The 23,207-nt window shown below is 39.5% G+C and overlaps 1 protein-coding gene across 4 annotated transcripts in view; it reads left to right on the forward strand.

The window, feature by feature from the left end:
- The window catches only part of ASCC1 (activating signal cointegrator 1 complex subunit 1), a 92,932-nt gene that overhangs the window by 44,903 nt on the left and 24,822 nt on the right, over positions 1-23,207 (forward strand). For all 4 annotated transcript variants that reach the window (XM_026504422.4, XM_026504425.4, XM_057308399.1 and 1 more), the window contains exons 7-8: positions 114-233; positions 18,934-19,058. In XM_026504422.4, the coding sequence (XP_026360207.1) occupies positions 114-233; positions 18,934-19,058 (245 nt within the window). The remainder of the gene's footprint in view (positions 1-113; positions 234-18,933; positions 19,059-23,207) is intronic.

Below are 23,207 nucleotides of genomic sequence, written 5' to 3' on the forward strand. Positions count from 1 at the left end.
AAAACCCAATGATTTCATATGTAATATTTGACTATGTATAATAACCATGTTTAAAATATAATAGTCCTTTCAGTTTAAACAATTATAAAAATCTAATGTTTTTTCCTTTGCAGTGACATTTCTGGGGGCAAACCCTTAGAAGTAGAGATGGCAGGGATAGAATACATGAACGATGATCCTGGCATGGTGGATGTTCTTTATGCCAAAGTCCATATGAAAGATGGCTCCAACAGGTATGTTTCTGGAATGCTTCTTTGCTTTCATCAAGAAGTTCCTAAAAGCATTCCTAGAAGTTCAACAAGTTTTATTCCTTTTCTTTGAGATCTTATTATTGTAGAATGTGTCAGTTTTCTTTTTTTAACATAGGAAGGTACTATCTTAAAAGAGGAATTTGTTGTAGGAAAAAGGATCAGATTTTAATCTGATAATTATTGAGTTACTTGGGTTATAGCAATCTAGTTCTTATGAGCTCAGTGCTTTCTTCATGTTTCTCAGGGCTATAGGAGGCAGGAAAAATGGGAATTTAGGATGGCAGTTGTAAAAGTGACATAATGCAGATCTAGTGAATACCAGGACAAAATGGGGATAACTATACAAACTCTGTAAGATCATTAGGATTAAGTTAATTTACACGAATGCTTAGAACACTGCTTTTAGCGCATGCAAACATCATCAAAACACACATCAACAAATGTTTACTGTTTTTTACTGGTGTTATTATCAAACTGAGATCACTTGTAGGGATTCTTGGTCTGCAAACCAGGCTATTTCTGAGGCTAGCCTAGGCATTCAGAGCCATTTCCAATGTTAACACCATTTATTAGTCTAGTCAAGGTCTTCAGTGAGTAGAGGAGCCAAACTTGAATTGGAAGTTTGTTTTCGTGGTGTTTTTATTAAGGCAGGATAGAACAGAGCTCATGCTGAACCAGAAACCCTCTAGACAGAATCATAGTCTCTAGGCAGGCCCCCAGATTGATTTGCTTTTGTAGAAGATCCCTTGTAAGGTGTCTCTTATCTCAATTCAAATTGGTATTCTCAATTATCTCCTATCTCAATTCAATTGTAAGTGAATGGAGGAAGGTAGGAAAGGACGATATAGAATCTGGTCTTGTGTGCGTTTTGGACCAGATTTGTCTTTTCTTAGATACTGGCATATGGCTAAATAGCGTTCTAATACCTTACCTTAAAAAGTAGGGGGGCACATTGTTCCTTTAGGACATCCTAAAACATTTCTACTGGGTTGGAATTTGATATCTGGTATGGATCACTTACTTTGTGTTATAAGCTATAACTATCCAAATGTCTTCACCGTGTTGTAGGGCTGCTATGTATGGGGTAGATTACTTTTCAGTTTTGTGAACAAAAACAGTGAATGATAAGGTAGCAGTTCTCAAACTTTTTGGTCACATAATCACTTTAATTTCTTAAAAATTATTGAGGACACCAAAGAGCCTCTCTTTATATGGGTTATAGTTATCAATATTTACCTTATTAGAAGTTAAAACTGCAAAATTTAACATTTGATAGTTTATTAAAAATAGTAACAAGATATTTTTTGTTTACATAGATAACACATTTTCATGAGAAATCTATTTCCCAAACCAAAAATATTTAGTGAGAAGATAGGCATTGTTTTACATTTTTGTAAGTTGCCTTAATAGAAGACAGGTGGGTTCTTATATCGTCTTCTCTGTTCAGTCTGTTGCAGTATGTTGTTTTGATTTAAGTATATAAGAAAATCTGGACTCACACAGAAATGTATTTGGGAAAATGAAGAGTACTTTAATGGTATTTTCAGATGATTCTGGATATTTGGTACTACGCTAAAACTTGATAAGTTACAGTTTCGAAAAGGTCATTTGCAATGTGAAATCAGAAACCAGATTGGCGAACATTTCATACTCTTACGTTAAAATCCATTGGTCTCTTTTGCATTTTGACTGGATCTTTGACCCATGCACAATTTTGTATTGGTCATTTAGACCTTACTGGTTCACTGAGTTATGCAGATCTTCCAAATGTTGACACGTTTCATTGTGCAATATTAAAAATGTATTAATCACGCTGCTAATTTCATCACAGTCTTTAAGCATTAGGAAGCTGCTGTCAAGCTCATGGTAGCAGATACACATTTTCTAAAATTCTCATTTTCACTTGAAAGCTTGAATTTTATTATTGGCCAAAAATACTGTTTTCCTTAAAGTTCTTTTTTGAGAAAATGTCTGTCAGATAACCAAGTCTGAATCACCATAATTTGTCTGTCAGTCGTTCTTTCAAATACAAATGGTGTTCATGGACAAAGAGGCTAGTTCAACTCCAGCTCTGAAAACCTCGCAAGTGCTTTTCCTGCAGAGAGCCTTCTACTTTGGTATACAGCCCAACTGCTTCATACATACTGCCAGCTTATCACACAGGAATCTTAAAAAGGCATGTACTCAGGGCGCATGCTTGGCTCAGTCAGTTCAGCTTCTGCCTTTGGCTCAGGTCATGATCCCAGGGTCCTGGGGTCGAGCCCCGTGTCAGGTTCTCTGCTCAGCCCGGAGTCTGCTTCTCCCTCTGCCTCTGCCCTGCTCATGCTCTCTCTCTCTCTTTCTCTCAAATACATAAATAAAATCTTTGTTTTAAAAAAACGCATATACTAAAGGCCTGAGATTTAATAAAATTAATCATTTTTACTGTTTCATCAAGTATAAATGAAACTAGATTTAAAAAAAAAAAACTGTGGATGTCTAGTGAAGAATATACTACTGCTAGTACAGTTTGATACTATGTCTTAATTCATGCTAAGGTGCCAACAGTTTTACCCAGCATTGCTTTTGCTCTGTCCATGTGGATGTCATAACAGTGAAAAAGGCAAATAATGTCCTACAATTAATATAAATATAGTTTTGACTTCATGGACTCCCCTCAAAGGGTCTCAGGGAACTCCAAAGGTCCACAAATGATCCTGCAACAGTCTTTGATCTAGGTAAGGTTTTATTTCTAACATTGAAGATTGTAGAGTTTCCGGGGAAATTATAACTAACTTGTTTTGCAGTTACTCTTACCTGGCACTGTGCTTAGACAGTATTATCTCCATTTTATCTTTGCAACATCTGTATAAGATAGATGCTGTTAGTATGCCCGTTTTGTAGATAGGGAGGTTCGGAGAGTTTAAGTAGTTGGGCTAAGGAATGCATACACAGCAAAACCATGCTCGGAATTCGTAGGTCAGAATAAAGGTTTTCAGTGTGTGTTTGCTAGGTTAAGTAGGATACACTATGTTCCAATTCTTATTTCTAGAATAAAATGGAAAGCTGTGACCCACTTTTTTTTTAAGTGATAAAATTCACATAACATAAAAATCACCATTTCAACCATTTTAAAGTATATAGTTCAGTGGCATTAAGGACATCAACAACATTGTGCAACCGTCACCAGTGTTTAGTTCCAGAACATTTTAATTACCCCAAAAGGAAATCCTGTACCTTTGAAGCAGTCATTCCCACTCTTCCATACCCCTCTATTCTCCTCTCCCCAGCTCCTGGCAACCACTAATCCACTGACTGCCTTTATGGGTTTGCCTCTTCTGGATATTTCCTATAAGTGGAACCACACAATATGTGGCCTTTTGTGTCTGGCTTCTTTCACTCGGCATAACGTTTTCCAAGGTGTATCCATGTTGTAGCATGGATCAGTACTTCACTCCTTTTTATGGCTGAGTGACATTCCATTGTATGGAGAGACTACATTTTTGTTTATCCATTCATCAGTTGATGGACATTTGGGTTGTTTCCACCTTTTGGCTGTTGTGAATAGAGCCGTCTTCAATTCTTTGGGGCTGATTCACTTTTAAAATGTACTAAAGTTTTTATTTCCTTGATTAACCTTGTAGTTTTATAGCATCATAGCCACTTAGCCTGACCTCTGTTAATTTCTTTCCTTATTAACTGTTATGGGGTTTATTTAATTTTTATTCATACTAGTTTAAACCTTACCGTTGTAGGACTGAAATCTGTGATAGCCTATAGACATACAGTTAACATGAAGCTATATGGACATTTTAGATGGGATTACAGCATTTCATTAAATAACATAGTGAATTTTTCCTAACCTACGCCTCCACAGTTTTTATTTATTCTCGGTGGCCCCCAGAGGGAAAAAGAGAGTCACTGGGAAGAGATAATAAAATCATTACTTTGAGTTTTCCCATTGGATATCTTTACCTTTTGCTTTAATAGTTAGACCCTTTGTTCTCTTGGAGGTCTTCAAGTGTAAAGAATAATAGGTTTTTGAGATTGGAAGAAAATAAGAGCTATAGAAGCTAGATGGCTTTTGAAGACAGTGCTCAGACATAATTGGTACCCACATGAATGAAACAGTGGGTACTTCAAAGGTGAATACACCCATTATTTTCCCATAGATCCAGCCCTTACAAATTTTGCACACTTAACTGTTGTCAAGGCTTTGTAAATTGAAAGGTCTGATGAGATATCCACTGAATCCACTAGTGTGGTCAACAAAGAACATTTTTGAGTAATTCCCATCTCTTTTACTGCTCTATTTTTTTTTCTATTGCCCATTCCTCTTTCACAAGGAGAGACATGTTTATGTTATTTCAGAAAGATTTGTAAATTTCCCTCCTCAAATTTGTGGGAATTACTAAGAGACTTAAACACCTCTTATTTATTTCAATTTTAAAACTACTTGAATGCCTCCTTTGTGCAAGGTGATTTGGAAGACTGTGCAAATTGATACAGAAAGGAACATTACATCTTTTTGTTTGTTTATATGAAGAGATACCGCTCAGTGCAGGAGGCATGGGAGAGAGGCCATGTTGTATTAAAAATACATTCAACTTTCTTTGTATGATTTCGTGTAGTTTAAATCAGAGGTTCCTTCCCTTAAAATGTTTGAATGTGAAGTGACTGACCTTTAAAAGGATGGAGCCACTTAGATCAGATTTTACCTCTGGAAACTGCGCTGGGACAGTGTAGGTTCACTTATTGATGCATCCTTGGGTTTGGGAAAGCATGACTGGGTAAGGAATTTGTGGTAGTCTTGTACTCATTACGTGGTAGTCAGCTGTTGCTAAGACTTAAGCATTGAACAAAGTGGCTGTTCTGTTCTGTCTGGTACCATCACACGAGCTTCCATCCTTGTCCCTTTAAGAGGAATGGCTGCCTCACATTTTGCTGAGAACATAAAAAGTCAACTCAGCAACTTCCTTCCTTTTCCCTCAGTCTGTTTTCATCACCCTACCCCACTTGATTTCATTCTCTTTCTGAAGAGTGGCATATGTTATCTCTGGTGAGGCTAATCTCTTCATCTCCTGATCTCATTCCTTCTTATTTCCTCAAAGACCTGGCACCATCAGCTGTTCCACCCTGCAGTGCATTGCCAGTCGTCTTTTCCCTCAGGCATTTCTCAAACGCCCAGCCTGTGAGGTGCAGTGGACTCTAGGGCTTCCATCTTGAGGAGGAGGCAGATGTCAGTAAGTAGAGTACACTGGGGTGAGGGCTATGATTGAGATTCTAGGGGTGCATAGACAGGCAGCAAAACTCTGCTCATGTGTGGGCAAGTTTTGTAAAGGAAGGCTCCATTTCTCTGCTGAAAAAGGAGTTCGCAGGCGGAGAGAGTAGCATTTTAGGAAAGGGAATAAGTAGCAAGTGCAGCTCTAGGAGCGGTGTTATATGCCATGTAAAGGAAGTTGGATTCTCATTTGGTCACTTGTTTATTCAACATGAATTTATTGAGTGCCTGTTGTTTGCCAGGCACTGTGCTAGGCTATGAGTATAGGATGGTGAATGAAGCCAGGTGCAGTCATTATCCCTACGTCGTATACAGGCTAGTGGAGGAAACAGATGCTAACAACATGTAAATGTATAGTCGACCCTTGAACAACATGGATTTGAACTGCACGAGTCCACTTACATGCACATTTTTTTCAATAAATATAGTATAATACTGTAAATCTATTTTCCTTAGGATTTTCTTAATAACGTTTTCTTTTCTCTACCTTACTTTATTGTAAGAATACAGTATATAATATGTGTAACGTGTTAATGTATAATATGTGTTCATCGACTCTTCATGTTCTCAGTACGGCTTCCCATCAACTGTAGGCTGTCAATAGTTAAGTTTTAGAGGACTCAAAAGTTAGCCATGGATTTTCAACTGCACGGCGTTTGGTGCCCTTAACTCCTGCATTGTTCAAGGGTCAACTGTAATCGCAAAGGGGAGGGAAAATGGTATGCTGTTAGAGGAACTAGCATAGCAATGCAGCCTGGAGGGAGGGCGGGGTCAAGGAAAGACTCTCAGGAATCAATATTGAATTGAGATCTAAAGAAGTGAGAGTTTGCGGGCAAAGGAGAGGTGGGAAGGCTCTCCCACCTTTTGTTCTCAGCAAAAGAAAATACAGAACAAAAGCCCCGAGGCAAGAAAAAGTCTAGCGAATTCCAGATATGGATGAGGTTTAGTGAGGAAGAGGTAGGGTAAGGATGAGATGGCCATGTGAAGAAATTAGAGGGGCTTGGATTGACATTGGCACTAGATAAACGAATGAGCAGAATAAATAAAACAAGATCCATATCAAGAGAAACCTTCATGGAACTGCAGAGCACCAAAGACAGATCCTGAAAGAAGTCACCCACAAAGGAGTGACAGTTACAAGGAACTCTGAGGAGCAATAGTGGAACTCAAAAGACAGCAGAATATTTTCTAGAGAAAATAATGATGAACCTGGAATTGTGTACTCAGAAAAAAAATCTTTAAGAACAAAGGTGAAATGGGGGCAGCTGGGTGGCACAGTCAGTTAAGTATCCAACTCTTGGTTACGGCTCAGGTCATAATCTCAGGGTCCTGAGATCAAGCCCTGCATCAGACTCCGCGCACAGCGTGGGGATCTGCTGGAGATTCTCTCTCACTCTCCCTCATCCTCTCCCTCTCATGCTTGCTCTCTCTCTCTCTCAAATGAATAAATCTTTAAAAAAATGAACAAAGGTGAAATGAAGACTGTTACAGATGAACAGAAACTCAGAGAATTTATCATTGTGAGATGTCTGCAGTAAAGGAATGTATAAAGGGTATATTTCAAGAAAAGGAAAATTAATCCAGAATGTCTGAGGTGTAGGAAGGTTAGTGTGAGATTCAGAAAAGAATGCTAAATACATAAAATGGCAGACATTGTCTATATAAAATAATTATTTTTTACTGGGGAAAGTTTTATTTAAAAAAGAGCTAAAAATAAATAAAAATGTAAAAAAGAGAACATTGTTCAGTTAACATATATGTCAGCTAAGAGCACTGTAAGTCAAGACTGAAGAGAATTCTGGAGTTGAAGTATTCTAGTTTTTTTAAATTATTATTTGGGGACAGGGTGTTAAGATATTTTTTAACTTTGTTAAGCTAAATGCATACATTAAAAATTTAAAAGTAAATCTAAAATAGAGTGTATAAATAACAAGTAGAGAGAAAAAGGACAAAGGAACAAATTTATAAAAAGGAGCAAGAAGCGTGGAAAAAAGTGGAATGAATATTTAAACGTGAGATGGTAAGTCCGGATATCTATCTATCTATCTATCTAGATTTATATATTCATGATACCTGTTAATAAACTCACTGGTTAAGAAAGATAAGATTAAACAAAATTCAGTTATATGCTCTTACCCAGAGTTGCAGTAGTAGAAAGGAAAAAGATATACTAGGCAAATACCAGAAGGAAGTTGGCATAACAGAATTAATATCAAACATGTTAGGCTTAGCAGTAGAGAGGACTGTTACATAATGATAAACAATTTACCAAGATGATATAATTTTGAACTTGTGTGAACCCACTGGAACCTGGATTGTTCTAGTTGATTAAACCAAATTTGCATAATTAATTTTTTATTGGGGAAAAATTGAGAAATCTATGATCATAGGAGATTGCAACATATCTTCCCATTATTGATAGGTCAAGCGATGTAAAATCAGTAAAGATACAGAAGATTTTGACAATTGACAAATTTAATATAGTAGTCATTTCTGGAATTACATACCCAGCAATTAGAGAATTCGTATTCTTTTCAGACATATGGAACAGTTGAAAAAAAATGGGGGTACACAGTAGATCATAAAGTAAGACTTAATATATTTCAGTAAGTTAGTATATTACAAATGACATTTTCTGACCAGAAATAAAGCAAGTTTATCTACAATTACCAAGTTATTAAAAATAATAAGAGAGTTTAGTAAAGTGATTGGCTATAAAATTAGTATAATGAAGTCAATTGCTTTTCTGTGTACCAGCAACAAACAGAAAACATCATTTAAAAAAGACACCAGCCCTGTGACCTGCTTTGACTAATACAATGGGACAGGAATGATTTGGACGACTGTCAATGCTAGGCCTTTAGAGATCTTGCAGCTTTTGTGTTCAGAGTTAATCTCTCAGGACACAGTTGCTCTTTAGGGAAGTCCAAACTTTCCAGCTGGAAAAAGAGACCATGAGGCAAAGAACTAAGGTGTCCCAGTCGACAGCCAGAACCAGGGCTCCAGTCATGTGAGTGGGGCCGTCTTGGATCCTCCAGACCCACTCTAGCTGTCCAAAGAGGAAGCAGACCAAAAAAAGTGAATAAAATCATTATGAACTATAGTAGATTCTACAAAAGAAACAAGAGGATAAAAGGAATAACATAGGGGACCTACTTCAGATGCAGTGGCCAGGGGATGTATCTCTAAGGAGGTGACATTTGAGTTCAGACTTAAAAGACACAAAAGAACGGTGGTAAGAGTGTACTAGGCAGAGGGAAGAGCAAGTGCAAAGACCTGGGGAGAGCTTAGTGTGTTTCAGCACTTAAAGAAGACCAGGGGAGATAAACAAGGGAGATGAGACCAGAGAGGCAGACAGAGACTTGATTACACAAGGTCTAGACAGTTGCTAAAGAATTTGTCTTGTTTTCCTAGGTGCACTGAAGGGTTGAAGCAATATAGTGACATGATCTTTCATTTTAAAAAGGTAATGTGTGGTAGAATGGATTAGAGGGGGAAAGAATGCAAGTGGAGAAATCAGGTCATATTGCAATCCAGGCTAGAGTTGAAAGTGAGTAGCCAGGTTAGAGTGATGACATTGAAGAAAAGACATAAAAAGATACCACCCATTTACGGTAGCACCAAAACCCATAAGGTACTTAGGAAATAACTATGACAGAGTATGTGTAAGACCTTTTTGCAGAAAATTATAAATTATAAATAGATTGTTCATATTCATTGATAGGCTTAGTTTCATAAAGATATCAGTTCTCAAGTGGTTCTATATAAATTTAATGCAATTATAGGACTACATATATAATTGAAAAGAAGAGCCAGGAACAGGAGGGGGAAGTATTTAAAAGTCATTATAAGAATCCAGGTGAGAAACAAGGCCTGAACTAGAACAGTAGTGACAAGAATTGGTACGTAGGTGCAAGAAGAGTAAAATCTACTTGATTGGGCAGTTTTCTGGAGGTGGAGTGTAGGAGTCAGATGAATACGATCCATTATGACTAAGCTGGTTAATCTCAGGAACACAAAGATGAATTAAGACCAGGGAATCTAATAACATCCAACTCAATAGAACAAATTTAAAAATGATATCTCAATACAGGCCTAAAAGGCTTTTGATGAAATTCAGCCTATTTTTTTTTCATTAAAAACTTTCAGAAAATAGAAAGATATTGCCTAATATGGTAAATATCTATTTTAAAGCAGACACCAACAATCCTAGTGAATGGTAATTTATTGGGCTTATTATTGCCATTATAATCAGAAAGAAAGCATGATTGCCTATAATAACCATTACTCTTAAACACATTGTTTGGAAATTTCACACTAAATCCTAAACTATAAAACAGAGGACAGTTGAATACAAAAATTGCTGTTGAGGATAACATTATAGTCTACTAAAAAACCCTCTAAAGTTGATAAGAGATCAGTAAAAGTGCTAATAAGTGGTTGCACTAAATACCCAACAAAGTAGACACCATAAGAGATACACAGATGGGTAGAATGACCCTTACCTGAAGGACCTTAAATCTGCCTAAGCACTAAACTATGAAAAGAAAACATACAAATTTTGAAAATAGAAGAAAACTAAGTAGATGTTTGATGAGCGACATGAGAAGGTCCCTGCTGGTAAAGCTATAAATTAGGACAAACTTTCTGGAAAGCAAACTGGCACTTTTATTTTATACGTCTTGGACTTGCTAATTCTCCCGATAAGAATTTTTCTAGTGGAATTAATCAGATATGTGGACAGACCTCTATATGTGAGAGATCTCTATTACAGTATTGCATATAGCAGTGTATACTGGGAACAATCCAAAACTTCATAGTCAGATGAGTGGGAAATAAACTATAGAACATCTGTAGAATAGAGAATACTAGGGATCAACTAAAAATTATGTCTTGGAAAAATGGAAAATATTCCCTATGGAGTATTATCTGATGAAAACAGATTACAAAACAATTTGTAGATATACATTTACTTTTCCCTCAAAAGTGGGAAAAGAGAGCAAGAGAGAAATAAATCAGTTAATCTGAATATATAAAAATCTTATCAGTGGTTCTTTCCAGATAGTAAGTGATTTTTTTTTTTTTTTTAGATTATCTGATTTTTTTTTCCCCTAATAATGTTGGTATAACAGGCTAGTGTTATATTTGGTCAGGTTTACTTGGTCAGGTCAGGGGCAGTAGTCATTAGCGTGTGTTCTAAGTGGTAGAATTACAGTTTGACTTTGCTCTGTCTGACCGAAGCCTGTGCTCATGCTGGGGCAGAAGAGGGGATTGAGAATAATTGGAGACCGACTACTCTTTTGAGAAGTTTGCTGAAAAGAAGATGAGAGAAGTGTATGTGTGTGTGGGCAGTTAGAGTTAAACCCCGCAGCAGTGCAGCCTGGCGTATCTCTGCACCATCTTTCAATTTGCCATCTTCCTTTCACACCCAAGCTGCTGCTGCTTTCCTTCTTCCCCCTTTTTTTTTTTTAAGATTTTATTTTTAAATAATCTCAGCACCCAACATAGGGCTCAAACTCACAGCCCTGAGATCAAGAGTTGTACGCTCTACCGACTGAGCCAGCCAGGCGCCCCAAAGCTGCTTCTTTTTGCATTGTTTTCTTTTACGAAAGTGTAGGCTTACAGATTGGTAAAGTGAAAATTAACTGGCTCCCTTTCCCCCTGCCCTGCCCCTCTTCATGTTCCTACCCAGTAGACTGGAAGCAGAACAAACACTGCTGAGAGTCACTGTCTTCTATGCAAATCATTTTACATAAACAGGACCACATTACACGCATGGGTTAACAGTTCATTCTTCTCATGACACGTAACCTAGAAGTTACTTTTGTTTTATGTCAATGTGTATAGATCTTATGAAATACAACTACATTTGTCCTTCTAAGCCATAGCCTGTATGCTATAGGACTTATTTGCTTAAAAATCTCCCCGCAGAAATGCAAATCCAAACTACAATGAGATATCACTTCACACTGGTCAGAATGGCTAAAACCAACAATACAAGAAACAGTAGGTGTTGGCAAGCATGTGGAGAAAGGGTAGCCCTCTTGCACTGTTGATGGGAATGCAGACTGTGCAGCCACTCTGGAGAATGGTATGGAGGTTCCTCAAAAAGTTAAAAATATAACTACCCTGTGATCTAGCATTTGCACTATTTTCCCAAAGAATACAAATGTATTTTTCCCAAAGAATACAAAAATACTAATTCAAAGGGATACACGCACCGTGATGTTTATAGCAGCATTTTCAACAATAGCCAGATTGTGGAAACAGCCCAGGTATCCACTGATTGATGAATGGATAAAGATGTGGTATGTGTGGGTAAAGTAGGTGATGGGGAGTAATGCGTGTGCTTGTGATGAGCACCAGGTGCTGTATAGAAGTGTTGAATCACTATATTTACACTAGTATTGCACTGTATGTTAAATAACCGGAATTTAAATAAAAACTTAAAGAAGAGAGGAAAAAAATCTCCCATCCTTTCATATCATCTTTTGAAGTAATTCATATTCCTCAGTCTAGCATTCAAGACCTTCTGAAGAGGTATGAGACAATCTTCCGGTAAGACCAACTTAATATTTCAACTTGATCTTCCACTACCCTTGCATTTGGCCCAAGCCCAGGCCGGCCTCACCACTTACTGATGATTCTTTGTGTCTTGGTTAATATCGTTTCTTATGATTAAAACTTCTCTCCTGTTATTTCTCATCTTTTTGTGTTCACATGCTGTCTTTCCTGATTGCTATCCTTTCTTTTTCCTTTTCTTTTTATTTTTTTTTTCCTTTTTCCTTTTCTTAAGTAGACTGTAAGATTCTTCATGGCAGGGCATACTCTTATTCAGCCTTGTATATCCAGCACCTTTTATAATTCAGGTTCATAGATGTTCAGTAAATGTTTGTTATGTACTAAATTCACTTATTCAGCAGATACACAAAATGATTTGGGTATAGTTAGCTTTCTGTCCTAAGCCCATCCTCCTAAGAGTCTGTTCTGGTCCCAACCCAGCTATACTCTCTTCCACATTTAAATTACCTGAACCATCTTGTATTCCTTGTGTCATTACCAAAGTCTTCCTTTATAGTTACCTTAATAGACTGCAGGCTCCTTAATAACAAGGACTATGCTTGCTTAGTTTTTTATTTTTGTAGTGACTGGCATAATGCCTGTATACAGTAAGCACTCAGGAAATATTACTAGTATGGAACTGAATTAAAATGGAAAAAAAAATCCCAAACGCCAGGAATTTGTACTTTCTAGGGAGTCAGTGGTCTTTCTGCAGTACAAATCCACATCTGTAAAGATGGCTCTGAGGGGCGCCTGGGGGGCTCATGGGGCGCCTGGGTGGCTCAGCCATTAAGCATCTGCCTTCAGCTCAGGTCATGATCCTGGGGTCCTGGGATCGAGCCCTGCATTGGGCTCCTTGCTCGGCAGGAAGCCTCCTTCTCCCTCTCCCACTCCCCCTGCTTGTGTTCCCTCTCTCGCTGTCTCTCTGTTAAATAAATAAATAAAATCTTTAAAAAAAAAAAAAAAAGGCGGCTCTGGGATGCTTGAGCTTTGGAGCACTTACAGACCTTTAAGAGCTTAGATAAAGCGTGAATAACTGGCTTCTGTTTCCAAACTCTAAGCACTATCTAAATAATAAAGCTGCTTAAGAATAATTCATAATTTCTCTCATAGCAACCCTACATGATTTTTAATTCACTTATGAGGCAGCGGAGGCATAGAGATAGAGAAGCTCTGTGACTCATAAATAGTCAAACAGGAAGGGATCAATGAAGTAAGAATTGAAAGATTGTGCTGTTAGAAATATATGGACATATTGTGAAATGTATCTGTGACATCAACCTGAAATTTAGTGCCTGTACCTAAGTATCCTTAAGTTCTTTTAATAGAACCCCAAAATATTTGTCATCTGTGAGTCATGCGTGCATGCAACAACTATTTATTGAGAACTGATTATGTGTCAGTTAGGCATTAATTTAGATGCCAAGATAAAGCAGTGTATAAGATAAAGAGCCAACCTTTGTGGAATGCACAGTGAATTGATAACAGTACAAAACTGACTTGGATTCTGTCTCTTTTTCCTGATTTTGAGCAACTCATCCTGTCTATGCTTCATTTCCTCTTACGTAAAATGAGAGGTTAGACTAGAACTTTTTAAAGGACTTTAGTTTCTTCAAAGTCTTAAGTCTGCGCGTTGGACAGAAATCTTAATTTTCCTGAAAGACAGAGCTGAAAATTGGTTTCTTTCATTTTGTTTGTTTAATTTCCTTCCTCTAATATTTCTTGTTCCCTATTTCTATCTAGTTGAACTCCCTAATCACTTCTTTTTCTTTAATAGAATAGAAAGAAAAAAGAGGCATCATTCTGCTGTGATTTATGGGTTTTTTAAAAGATTTTATTTATTTATTTATTCCCCCCCAGAGGAACACATACTTTTATTTTTTTAATAATAATATTTTTATTATATTATGTTAGTCACCATACAGTACATCCCTAGTTTTTGATGTAAAGTTCCATGATTCATTACTTGCGTATAACACCCAGTGCACCATGCAATACATGCCCTCCTTACTACCCATCACCAGCCTATCCCATTCCCCCACCCCCCGAAGCCCTCAGTTTGTTTCCCAGAGTCCATAGTCTCTCATGGTTCATTCCCCCTTCTGTTTACCCCCCCTTTCTTCTTCCCTTTCTTCTACCAATCTTTCTACTTCTTATGTTCCATAAATGAGTGAAACCATATGATAATTGTCTTTCTCTGCTTGACTTATTTCGCTTAGCATTATCTCCTCCAGTCCCGTCCATGTTACAGCAAATGTTGAGAAATCGTTCTTTCTGATAGCTGAGTAATATTCCATTGTATATATGGACCACACCTTCTTAATCCAGTCATCTGTTGAAGGGCATCTCGGCTCCTTCCACGATTTAGCTGTTGTGGACAATGCTGCTATGAACATTGGGGTGCATATGGCCCTTCTCTTCACTAAGATTTTATTTATTTATTTGAGAGAGAAACAGAGCACACGTCGGGGGTGGGGAGCAGAGGGAGAGGGACAAGTAGACTCTGCACTGAGCCTGACGTGGGGCTTGACCCCACCGTGCCAAGATCACTACCTAAGCCAAAATCAAGAGTCGAATGCTCAACCGACTGAGCACCCAGGCTCCCCTCTGCTGCGATTTATAATTGAGGTGGATTTTGCAGTGCTTAATGATGTCAGACTTAAGTTAAGTTGTAATGCTTAGAAGTGTTTCAAAACTTTGTGGTTCTGTCATGGTGTTAATCAGAAACTTTAGAACCAATATAATGTAGGTCTTTGCTTGGAGGTCCACATGCACAATTAATTAAATCAGTTAACTCTAAAAGCAGAGTTATGTGCAGCATGAATATATTTCATTTTCCCCTTAGGAAAGTAGGGACAAAGTTGTTTCCATGAGTCAGCCCTCTTTTTCCATCCTTACCAGTATTTTATTGGTTAGCCTTTCTCATCGCTCCTCTAAAAGGTATCTAAAACGATATTTAAAAAAATACTCCATGACATAGAAAAATATTCGGGGTACATGAAGTGAAATAAGCAAGTTTAGAAAAATGTTTTGTCCTTTTAAAATTGATGTATTTCTGTAGAAAAAGACTTAAAAATTATGTAACAAAAGCTTAAGTGTTTCTATGTGGATGGACAGGTTATGATCTTCTTTTTATGGCTCTCTTCATTTTCCAATTTTTCTATAATGAACCTGTATTATTTTGTAATCAGAGAAAATATTGAGACCACTACGTCAGGAAGCACATCTCTCTTAACTGGCTTTCCATGCCTTTGGTTTTGCCTGTGTATCTTGCTTCTTACTGGCCCTCCTTGGTTTCCTGCTGCCCACACAGTAAGACTCCAACCCGCCCTGGCCCCAGGAACCTCCACAGCCGGGCTTTGCTCAGCCTGCCTTTTCATTTCATCAGTGCCCTTCCCTTTCTGCAGATGTCTCACAAATCCTCCAATGTGTTGTTCTCTTTTATATTTGGTGTTTCAGATGTTGAGCACAAAAATTCTTCTAAGACCACCTTCCACTCTTGACGCCGGTATATCAGAAGAGCTTCCACTTCTCACCACCTCCGCCCCTGTCACCCCAGCCATCTGGTTGTTGTGAAGGTGTCCTAACTGCCTTCTTGCTTCATCCTCACCTCCACCACTGTCCTCTGCACGGCAGCCACAAGTTTCTTTCTAAAATGCCAGTCAGATCATGTCATCCTTCTGCTGAGAACACTCCAAAATCTCCCACCTCACCCTGAGTGAAAAACAAAGTCTTCACAGGAGCCTCCGAGCCCTATGAAAGCCCCATGTGATGTGATCCTCCCCACAGCTCCACTCCATACACTGGCTTTTAACTATTCCTCAGTTGTACCACACGCATGCTGCCTCATAGGTCTGTCTTTGCTGTTCCTTTTCTGTGCAATGCTGATCCCTCGAGTCTCTGCTCACATGTCACTGTCTCAGGGAGGCCTTCCCCGATCATCCTGTATAAAATGGCACATATGCAGTCCTTCAAGACCATGTTTATTTTATTTTTTACGTTCACTTCCCGCTTAAAAAAAAAAAAGAAAGATGTGTTTATTTATTTGAGAGAGAGAGAGGGAGAGAGAAAGTGTATGCAAGTGCAGGGAATGGCAGAGGGAGAGAAACTCAAGCAGACTCCCTGCCAAGTGCATAGCATGATGTGGGGCTCGATCTCACAACCCGTGAGATCATGACCTGAACCAAAACCACGAGTCGGACGCCCAACTGACTGAGCCACCCAGGTGCTCTTCACTTCTCACTTTTTTACCAGTCACATCCATAAGTTAACCAATCACAGCCAGTAGTTACTGAAAGCCAAGTATAATGATGTTCTGGAAGATACAAGAAAATATAACATGCTCTTAAGGGGCATGCATCCTGGTAGGGGAACAGGACAGAGAGACTTGCAACAGCAAGGGACGGTCCCTGAGAATGCTAAGTAGAGCACACATGAGTAGAGTGGCATTTCACAGAAGGGCAGAATCACTGCTCACAGATACAGGGGAGTGGGCTCTTAGGGTGGTTAGAAAGGCTTCGTGGAAGAGTGGGATTTGAGTTGGGCCTGGAAGGGTGGTAAGGTCTGCATAAGTGGAGGGAGGGGTTGCATCCTGTGGCTCGGGGAACAGAAGGCACAGAGGTGGCACTTATCAAGCTGCTGAGCGGAGGAAGCCCAATAAGAAAACGTGCGTGTTGAGGAGTGCCGAGGTCACGAGGCCACGCAGAATCACAGGGGTCTCCAGAGCCCGGAGCATCTTGAGGGACTGGTGTGTTCTAATGTTCTACCCCGTGCCAAGCCACACTGAAGCCTGACGCAAAGGGAGAACTCAGCAACACTGATCTCCTCTTCATTCAAAATTTTGATATTCTGTTCATCATGGAATTTTTTTTGGCATTAATTTTGATTTTTTAAAATATTGCATTAAACATGATTTATTTTGGTTACTGCATTTTTTGGCACCCCCTTAAATTTTGTGCCCAAGGTCATTTCTTCACTTGCTTCGGCCCTAGTCCCAGCCCTGTGTTCTGAAGATGGGTAGAGGAGACATGGGTATTTACTTTATTGTTATTATTATTATTAATTATGGCTTACTCATGTTATACATGTTCTTTGATTAGTAGACAGTATTTCATAAAAAGCAATTAAGGTAAATTAGAATTTTGAGAAGATTTAACTTGGAACTTTGAAGCCTGAAAACCATGAAAGGGAAAATAATCGTTTGTGCTTCTGAGCCAATTTCTGGGGGACAGTGACTTCTTCTTGCTGCAGTGCACGCAGGGCAAGCAAAAAGAGTTGTTTTGCTCACATCTAAGTGGGGGAAAGATGACTGGAGGGTCGGGGTACTATAGGCTACAGTCCTTGGAGATGGACATCCGGCCACTGAGTGGCTGCAGCCAGAGTGTTCTACCTGAGGCAAGCTCCCACAATGGGCCGCGCAGGCCAGGCTTGGCCCACACCTCACCTGAAGCAAAACTGTCTAGCCCTGCTCAAGAAGCAGCTGCTCACAGGCCGCAGGGCTTACACTGTGGGCCATTCCATGTGGGCCATGGCCCAAGAAACAATGGAAGGTTCATGAACTCTAAATTTCTCAGGGCTACTTGTATCCAGGAAAGAGGTGATGTTTGACACAGAGTGTTACTCGTACATCTAAAAATGTGAAATCTAAAAAATGTGAAATCTCTTGTTCATTAGTACACTCGTGACTCATGGAACATGATTTGGTGCCAGGGAAGTCAATGAGCATCAGCACAGATCTCAGAGAAGGCTGAGGGAAGGTTGAGAGGGGCAGGCTGCTCCCTGCGAGTCCACCAGGCGCATCGCCCTGCCATTCGTTGGGGACCATCCGCATATCCAGGGCGAGCTGCTTCAGTCTCAGAGGAGACGTTTGGCACGACATGTAGAAGCCGCAGGCTGCGTTTTACCATCACAGGAGTGGGTGATCACACAAGAGGGCCGCCTCCTGAGGCCTCGGACCGTGATCTGCTCACCACACACCTGCTGGGTTGCTGACCCCTCTTGTCGGCACAACCAGCGAAGTTGTTCTTCAGAACTGAAGGAGAGATAAAAGAGTTTCCTAGACAAACAAAAGCTGAAGGAGTTCATCACCACTACAACGGCCTTATAAGAAATGTTAAAGTGAGTTCTTCAGGCTATTGAGCAAAACACCCGAACAGGATGAAAACCTGTGCAGTTGCTTCTGGGAGAGGTGGTAGAATGAATGGCCATTGTCAAGCTAGAGCTCAGCCACTGCAGAGCCTTACTGCTTAGAGCTACCTGGCGTCCACACGGGGAGGAGTCATGCAGCCTGTGCATTTTCCTATAGCTGTCTTTACTGGTACTCCACTTCGGCCTCAGTGAAACACTGGGATAGTGTCCAAGGCTACTGGGATCTTCACAGTGCAGGCTCCTTCCCGGTAAGCAAGTGTCTTAGAATCGTCCCAGACTGCCTTTGAGCCTGGCAGAAACATAATGACCACATGATAGCTTTAGGTTCTCTGATTGGATGAAGCAATAAAGCACTTCTTTTTAGGCAACTGTCTGTTGAGCCTGGCTTCTTGAGCCCTATCCTGAGATGCCAAGCTTCCATGTTCCATCAAGATCATGTTTAAACCTCCTGTGAAAACCTTGCCCTCTCCATGTATACAGTTGATCCCTCCCTTAACACTCCTCATGATGTATTTCAGTGACTGGTTTCCGTGTCCACCTGCTCCACAAGTCTGTGAGCACCATGGTGGTGGGGACTATAGCCTTTTCTCTCCCTCCCCTCGCGCAAGGTCTTGTACAGTGACTGGCCCAGAACAGATACGCCATAAACATTGAATCAGTAATTGGGTTCAGAGTTTACTAAGATTTTTATACTTCTTCCTTCAATTTCTTCAGGCTGCAAGAATTAGTCGATCGAGTGCTGGAACGTTTTCAGGCGTCTGGACTCATCGTGAAAGAGTGGAATAGTGTGAAACTCCATGCGACGGTGATGAACACTCTATTCAGGAAGGACCCCAATGGTAAGTCCCACATAGAACTGTAGCATAGTTTATGATCAGCAAGGCCTTGTGATATCCCTGGGGTTCGAGCAAGACGGGCTATCAGAGAATCTCTGGTAATCTTCTTTCTTTGAATCTTTAACTTGTTTGGATGAGCGCAGTGGAAGTGGGCAGGGACCTATCTAGCGTGGGACTGTGACATTCCAGGTCTTTGATTTCTGTTGCACATAGGGTTGCCAGATTTAGCAAAAAGAAATATAAGATGCCTAGGGAAATTTTAGGTAAACAGTGAATAATTATTTTTGTCTGAGTGTGTCCCATGTAATACTTGGTGGCTTTTTGAAAAGAAGAAAGTAGGAAGGAAGATTAGCTAGTAAAAGTAAAGGTTAGGCCAGTGGTTCTCAACTACAGGCAACTTTGCCCCCCTACCCCGTCCCCCAGCCTCAGGACATTTGTCACACTTAGGGGGTTGAGGCTGCATTGCTACTGCTGGCACCTAGTGGGAAGAGGTCAGCGATGCTGCTTATTAACTCTACAATGGACAGAACAGCGCACCTCAACAAAGAAGTATCTAGAAATGTCAATAACACCCAGGTTGAGAGTAATAATTTTGTGTTAGAGTAATAATTTTTCCTCACATGGAATCTGAGCCTTTATATAAAGATGCCTCAAGTGTCCTTGATTTGGGATAATTAATCTACATTTCAAAAAGGATTCTTCTTTTCTTTCCATTGCCTTCCCCACCCTACCCCCACGTGAGACCTTTTCTAGCACATTCAGGATCTGTCTGATGAGGAGCACAAATTCAAGTTATATGCAGCTTCTCCTTCTAAAACTTGTTTGAAAGATACCAGCACCAAAATCCCATATTCAGGTTTTTCTTGCTTTGTTTAGGTCCTGACCTTGGTGTTAGAAAGTTTAGGTTGGAAGAGGACTCCATCAGGCCTTGAACCCATAAACTATTTGTAGATTTATTCTTTAGGACAGTTTGTGTGTCCTTTTTGTCAAAGTACAGTTGACCCTTGAGCAATACAGTTTGCACTGTCCTGGTCCACTTATACACAGAATTCTTTCAATAACTATAGCATAGTACATTTTCTGTTCCTTACAGTTTTCTTAATATTTTGTTTTTTCTTGGGGTGCCTGGGTGGCTCAGTTGGTTAAGTGTCTGCCTTCAGCTCAGGTCATAGTCCTGGAATCCCAGGATTGAGCCCCGCATGGGGCTCCCCACTCAGCGGGGAGTCTGACCCTCCCGCCTCTTGTGCTGTTTCTCTCTCTCTCGCTCTCATTCTCTCAAATAAACAAATAAAATCTTGAAAAAATATTGTCTTTTTTCTTGTTTACTTTATTGTAAGAATGCAGTATATAATACATATAACATACAAAATATGCATTAATTGACTGGTTATATTATCAGTAAGACTTTTGGCCAACAGTAGTAGTTTAGTTTTAGCAGAGTCAAAAGTTATACACGAATTTTCAACTAATCCCCATTGTTCAAGGGTCAGCTGTACATCTTTTTATTTCTCTCAGATATATACCAAAGATCCCAACTGCAAGTCATTTAATAGTAACCCTATTTTCTTAGAGCCATTGTAGGACTAAGAGATATGTAGCTGTCCACATTTTGGTTCTGTTGTTAATGTTTTGTGATATTAGATTGTATTTTATCTAAGATTTTTCTAAATAAATCACTATTTTACCTTTGGGAATACTGAGATCAAAAGTGGTTCAAATGACTCAGTCAAAGCCTATAGACTCTTGTTTGGATATTTAGTAGAATCCAAAACTCTATACTTGTTCTGATGGAATACTTTTTTTTTTTTTTTCATTTGAGAAGTAGTATTGCAGAAGAATATTTGGAATTTTGGAAAAAAAATTTCTGGAATATTTCATATTTATATATGTATGTACCTTGTCCAGTGGGAACATTTAAAGGAGTTTGTGGTATTTATTAAATTGTTCTGGATGGTCAGTTTTAAGTTTAGAAACATAGTTAGATCCTCTGAGGTGATGTACATTTTAACATTACTATGTAACAATAGTTCTAGAACTCTAGAGTATACTCTAAATTCTTTGGTTCAGAAGATATTTTGTATCCAGCACCAGCCAATAGAACTCCCTGTGATGATGAAAATATTCTGTACCCGTGATGTCCAATATGGTAGCCACGATCCACGTGTAGTTATTGAGCACGTGGAGGTGGCTAGTGGGCCTGAGAAAGTGAACTTTTCATTTTAATTAATGTAAATTAATTAAATTTAATCACATGTGGCTAGAGGCTACCAATTTGGACAGTGCAGGTATAGACAGTTTTTTATTAGACATTTAATGCTATCAGCAGTACATTCTGAAAATGTCCTCGTCCTTCAATCTTACTTCAGAACTCTTACCATACTCCATTATTAACTAACCTTTTGACATAAAAAGAGTTGAATTACGCAGGAATCTGTATCTTCTAAATTGTGTGGATCCAGATTTATATTCAGTTAGCACTTGGGCTCCATGTAAGAAAATGTTCTGTGTTCACAGTCAAGTTATCTTTTCCTACTTAGAGATAGTTTGGATATAACACCTTTACGGAGATACAATTCACATACTATGAATTTAAATGATTCACTCATTTAAAATATATAAGTCAGGGGCGCCTGGGTGGCTCAGTCGGTTGAAGATCCGACTCCTGATTTCAGCTCAGATCATGATCTCAGGGTCGTGAGACTGAGCTCCACCTCACGCTACACACTTGGCAGGGGAGTCTTCTTAAGGTTCTCTCTCTCCTCCTCCCCCGCCCCTCCCACTGCTCACATTTGCCCATGTGCATGCTCTCTCTCTCCCTCAAATAAATAAATCTTTAAAAAGATAATAAAATAAAAATATATAATTCAGTGATTTTTTGTATAGTCAGCGTTATGCAGCCATTACCATGATCAGTTTTAGAACATCTTCATCACTCTAAAAAGAAACCCCATTGGCAGTGTGACTCATTTTCTCCTAATGTTTTAGTCCTAGGTGCCATCAGTCTACTTTCTGTCCTACAAATTTGCCTTTTCTGGATGTTTAGTGTAAATAGGATCACGCACTATGTGACGTTCTATGACTGCTTTCTTTCACCTAGCATAGTGTCCCCAGGGTTCATCCATGTGATAGCATGTACCGTACCTCACTTCCTTTTTAGTGCCAAATAATCTTCATTGTGTGGATGTACCACATCTTATTTATCCATTCCTCAGTTGATGGACGTTTGTATTGTTTCTTCTTTTTGATTATTACAATTCATGCTGCCGTGAACATTTACATACAAGTTTTTGTGTGGGAATATCTTTTCACTTCTCTTGGGTATATACTTAAGAGTGAAATTTCTGGGTCCTCTGGTAACCAGTGTTTGACTTTTTGAGGAACTGCCAGACTGTTTTCCGAAGTGCCTGCACCGCTTTACATTCCCACCAGCAGTGCACGAGGGTTCCATTTTCTCCACATCTTTGCCAACTCTTGTTATTACCTGTTTTTTTGATTATTGCCATCATTTTAAATGTGAGGTGGTATCTCATTTTGGTTTTGATTTGCTTTTCCCTGATGGCTAATGCTATTTACAGGTTTTGAACCTGTCATTAAGCTTTTCAGTCTTCAGGGGCGCCTGGGTGGCTCAGTCAGTTAAGCGTCCAACACTTGATTTTGGCTCAGGTCATGATCTCAGGGTTGTGAGATTGAGCCCTGCATGGGGCTTTGCACTGGGTGTGGAGCCTGCTTAAGATTCTGTCTCTCCCTCCACTCCCCTCCCCCCCAAAAAACCCATTTCAATCTTCAGATATCATTACTGGTTTTTGTTTTTGTTTTTGTTTTCAAGTAGGCTCCATGTCCAGCATGGAGCCCAACATGGGGCTTGAATTCAGGACCCTGAGATCAAGACCTGAGCTGAGATCAAGGGTTGGATGCTTAACCAACCAAGCCACCTAGGCGCTCCTCATTACTGCTTTTTAATTGATATTTGTGTAGTATGAATTTACTTTAAAGTTTCACATCGCCTCTTGGGGCACCTGGGTGGGGCAGTTGGTTGAGTGTCCGACTCTTGGTTTCGGCTCAGGTCGTGATCTCAGGGTCGTGAGATTCAGCCCCACTTCAGGCTCTGTGCTCAGTATGGAGTCTGCTTGGGATTCTCTCTCCCTCCCCCCC

This window comes from Ursus arctos, unplaced genomic scaffold (genome assembly GCF_023065955.2).
Source record: "Ursus arctos isolate Adak ecotype North America unplaced genomic scaffold, UrsArc2.0 scaffold_7, whole genome shotgun sequence".
In the NCBI taxonomy this organism is placed as follows: Eukaryota; Metazoa; Chordata; class Mammalia; order Carnivora; family Ursidae; genus Ursus; species Ursus arctos.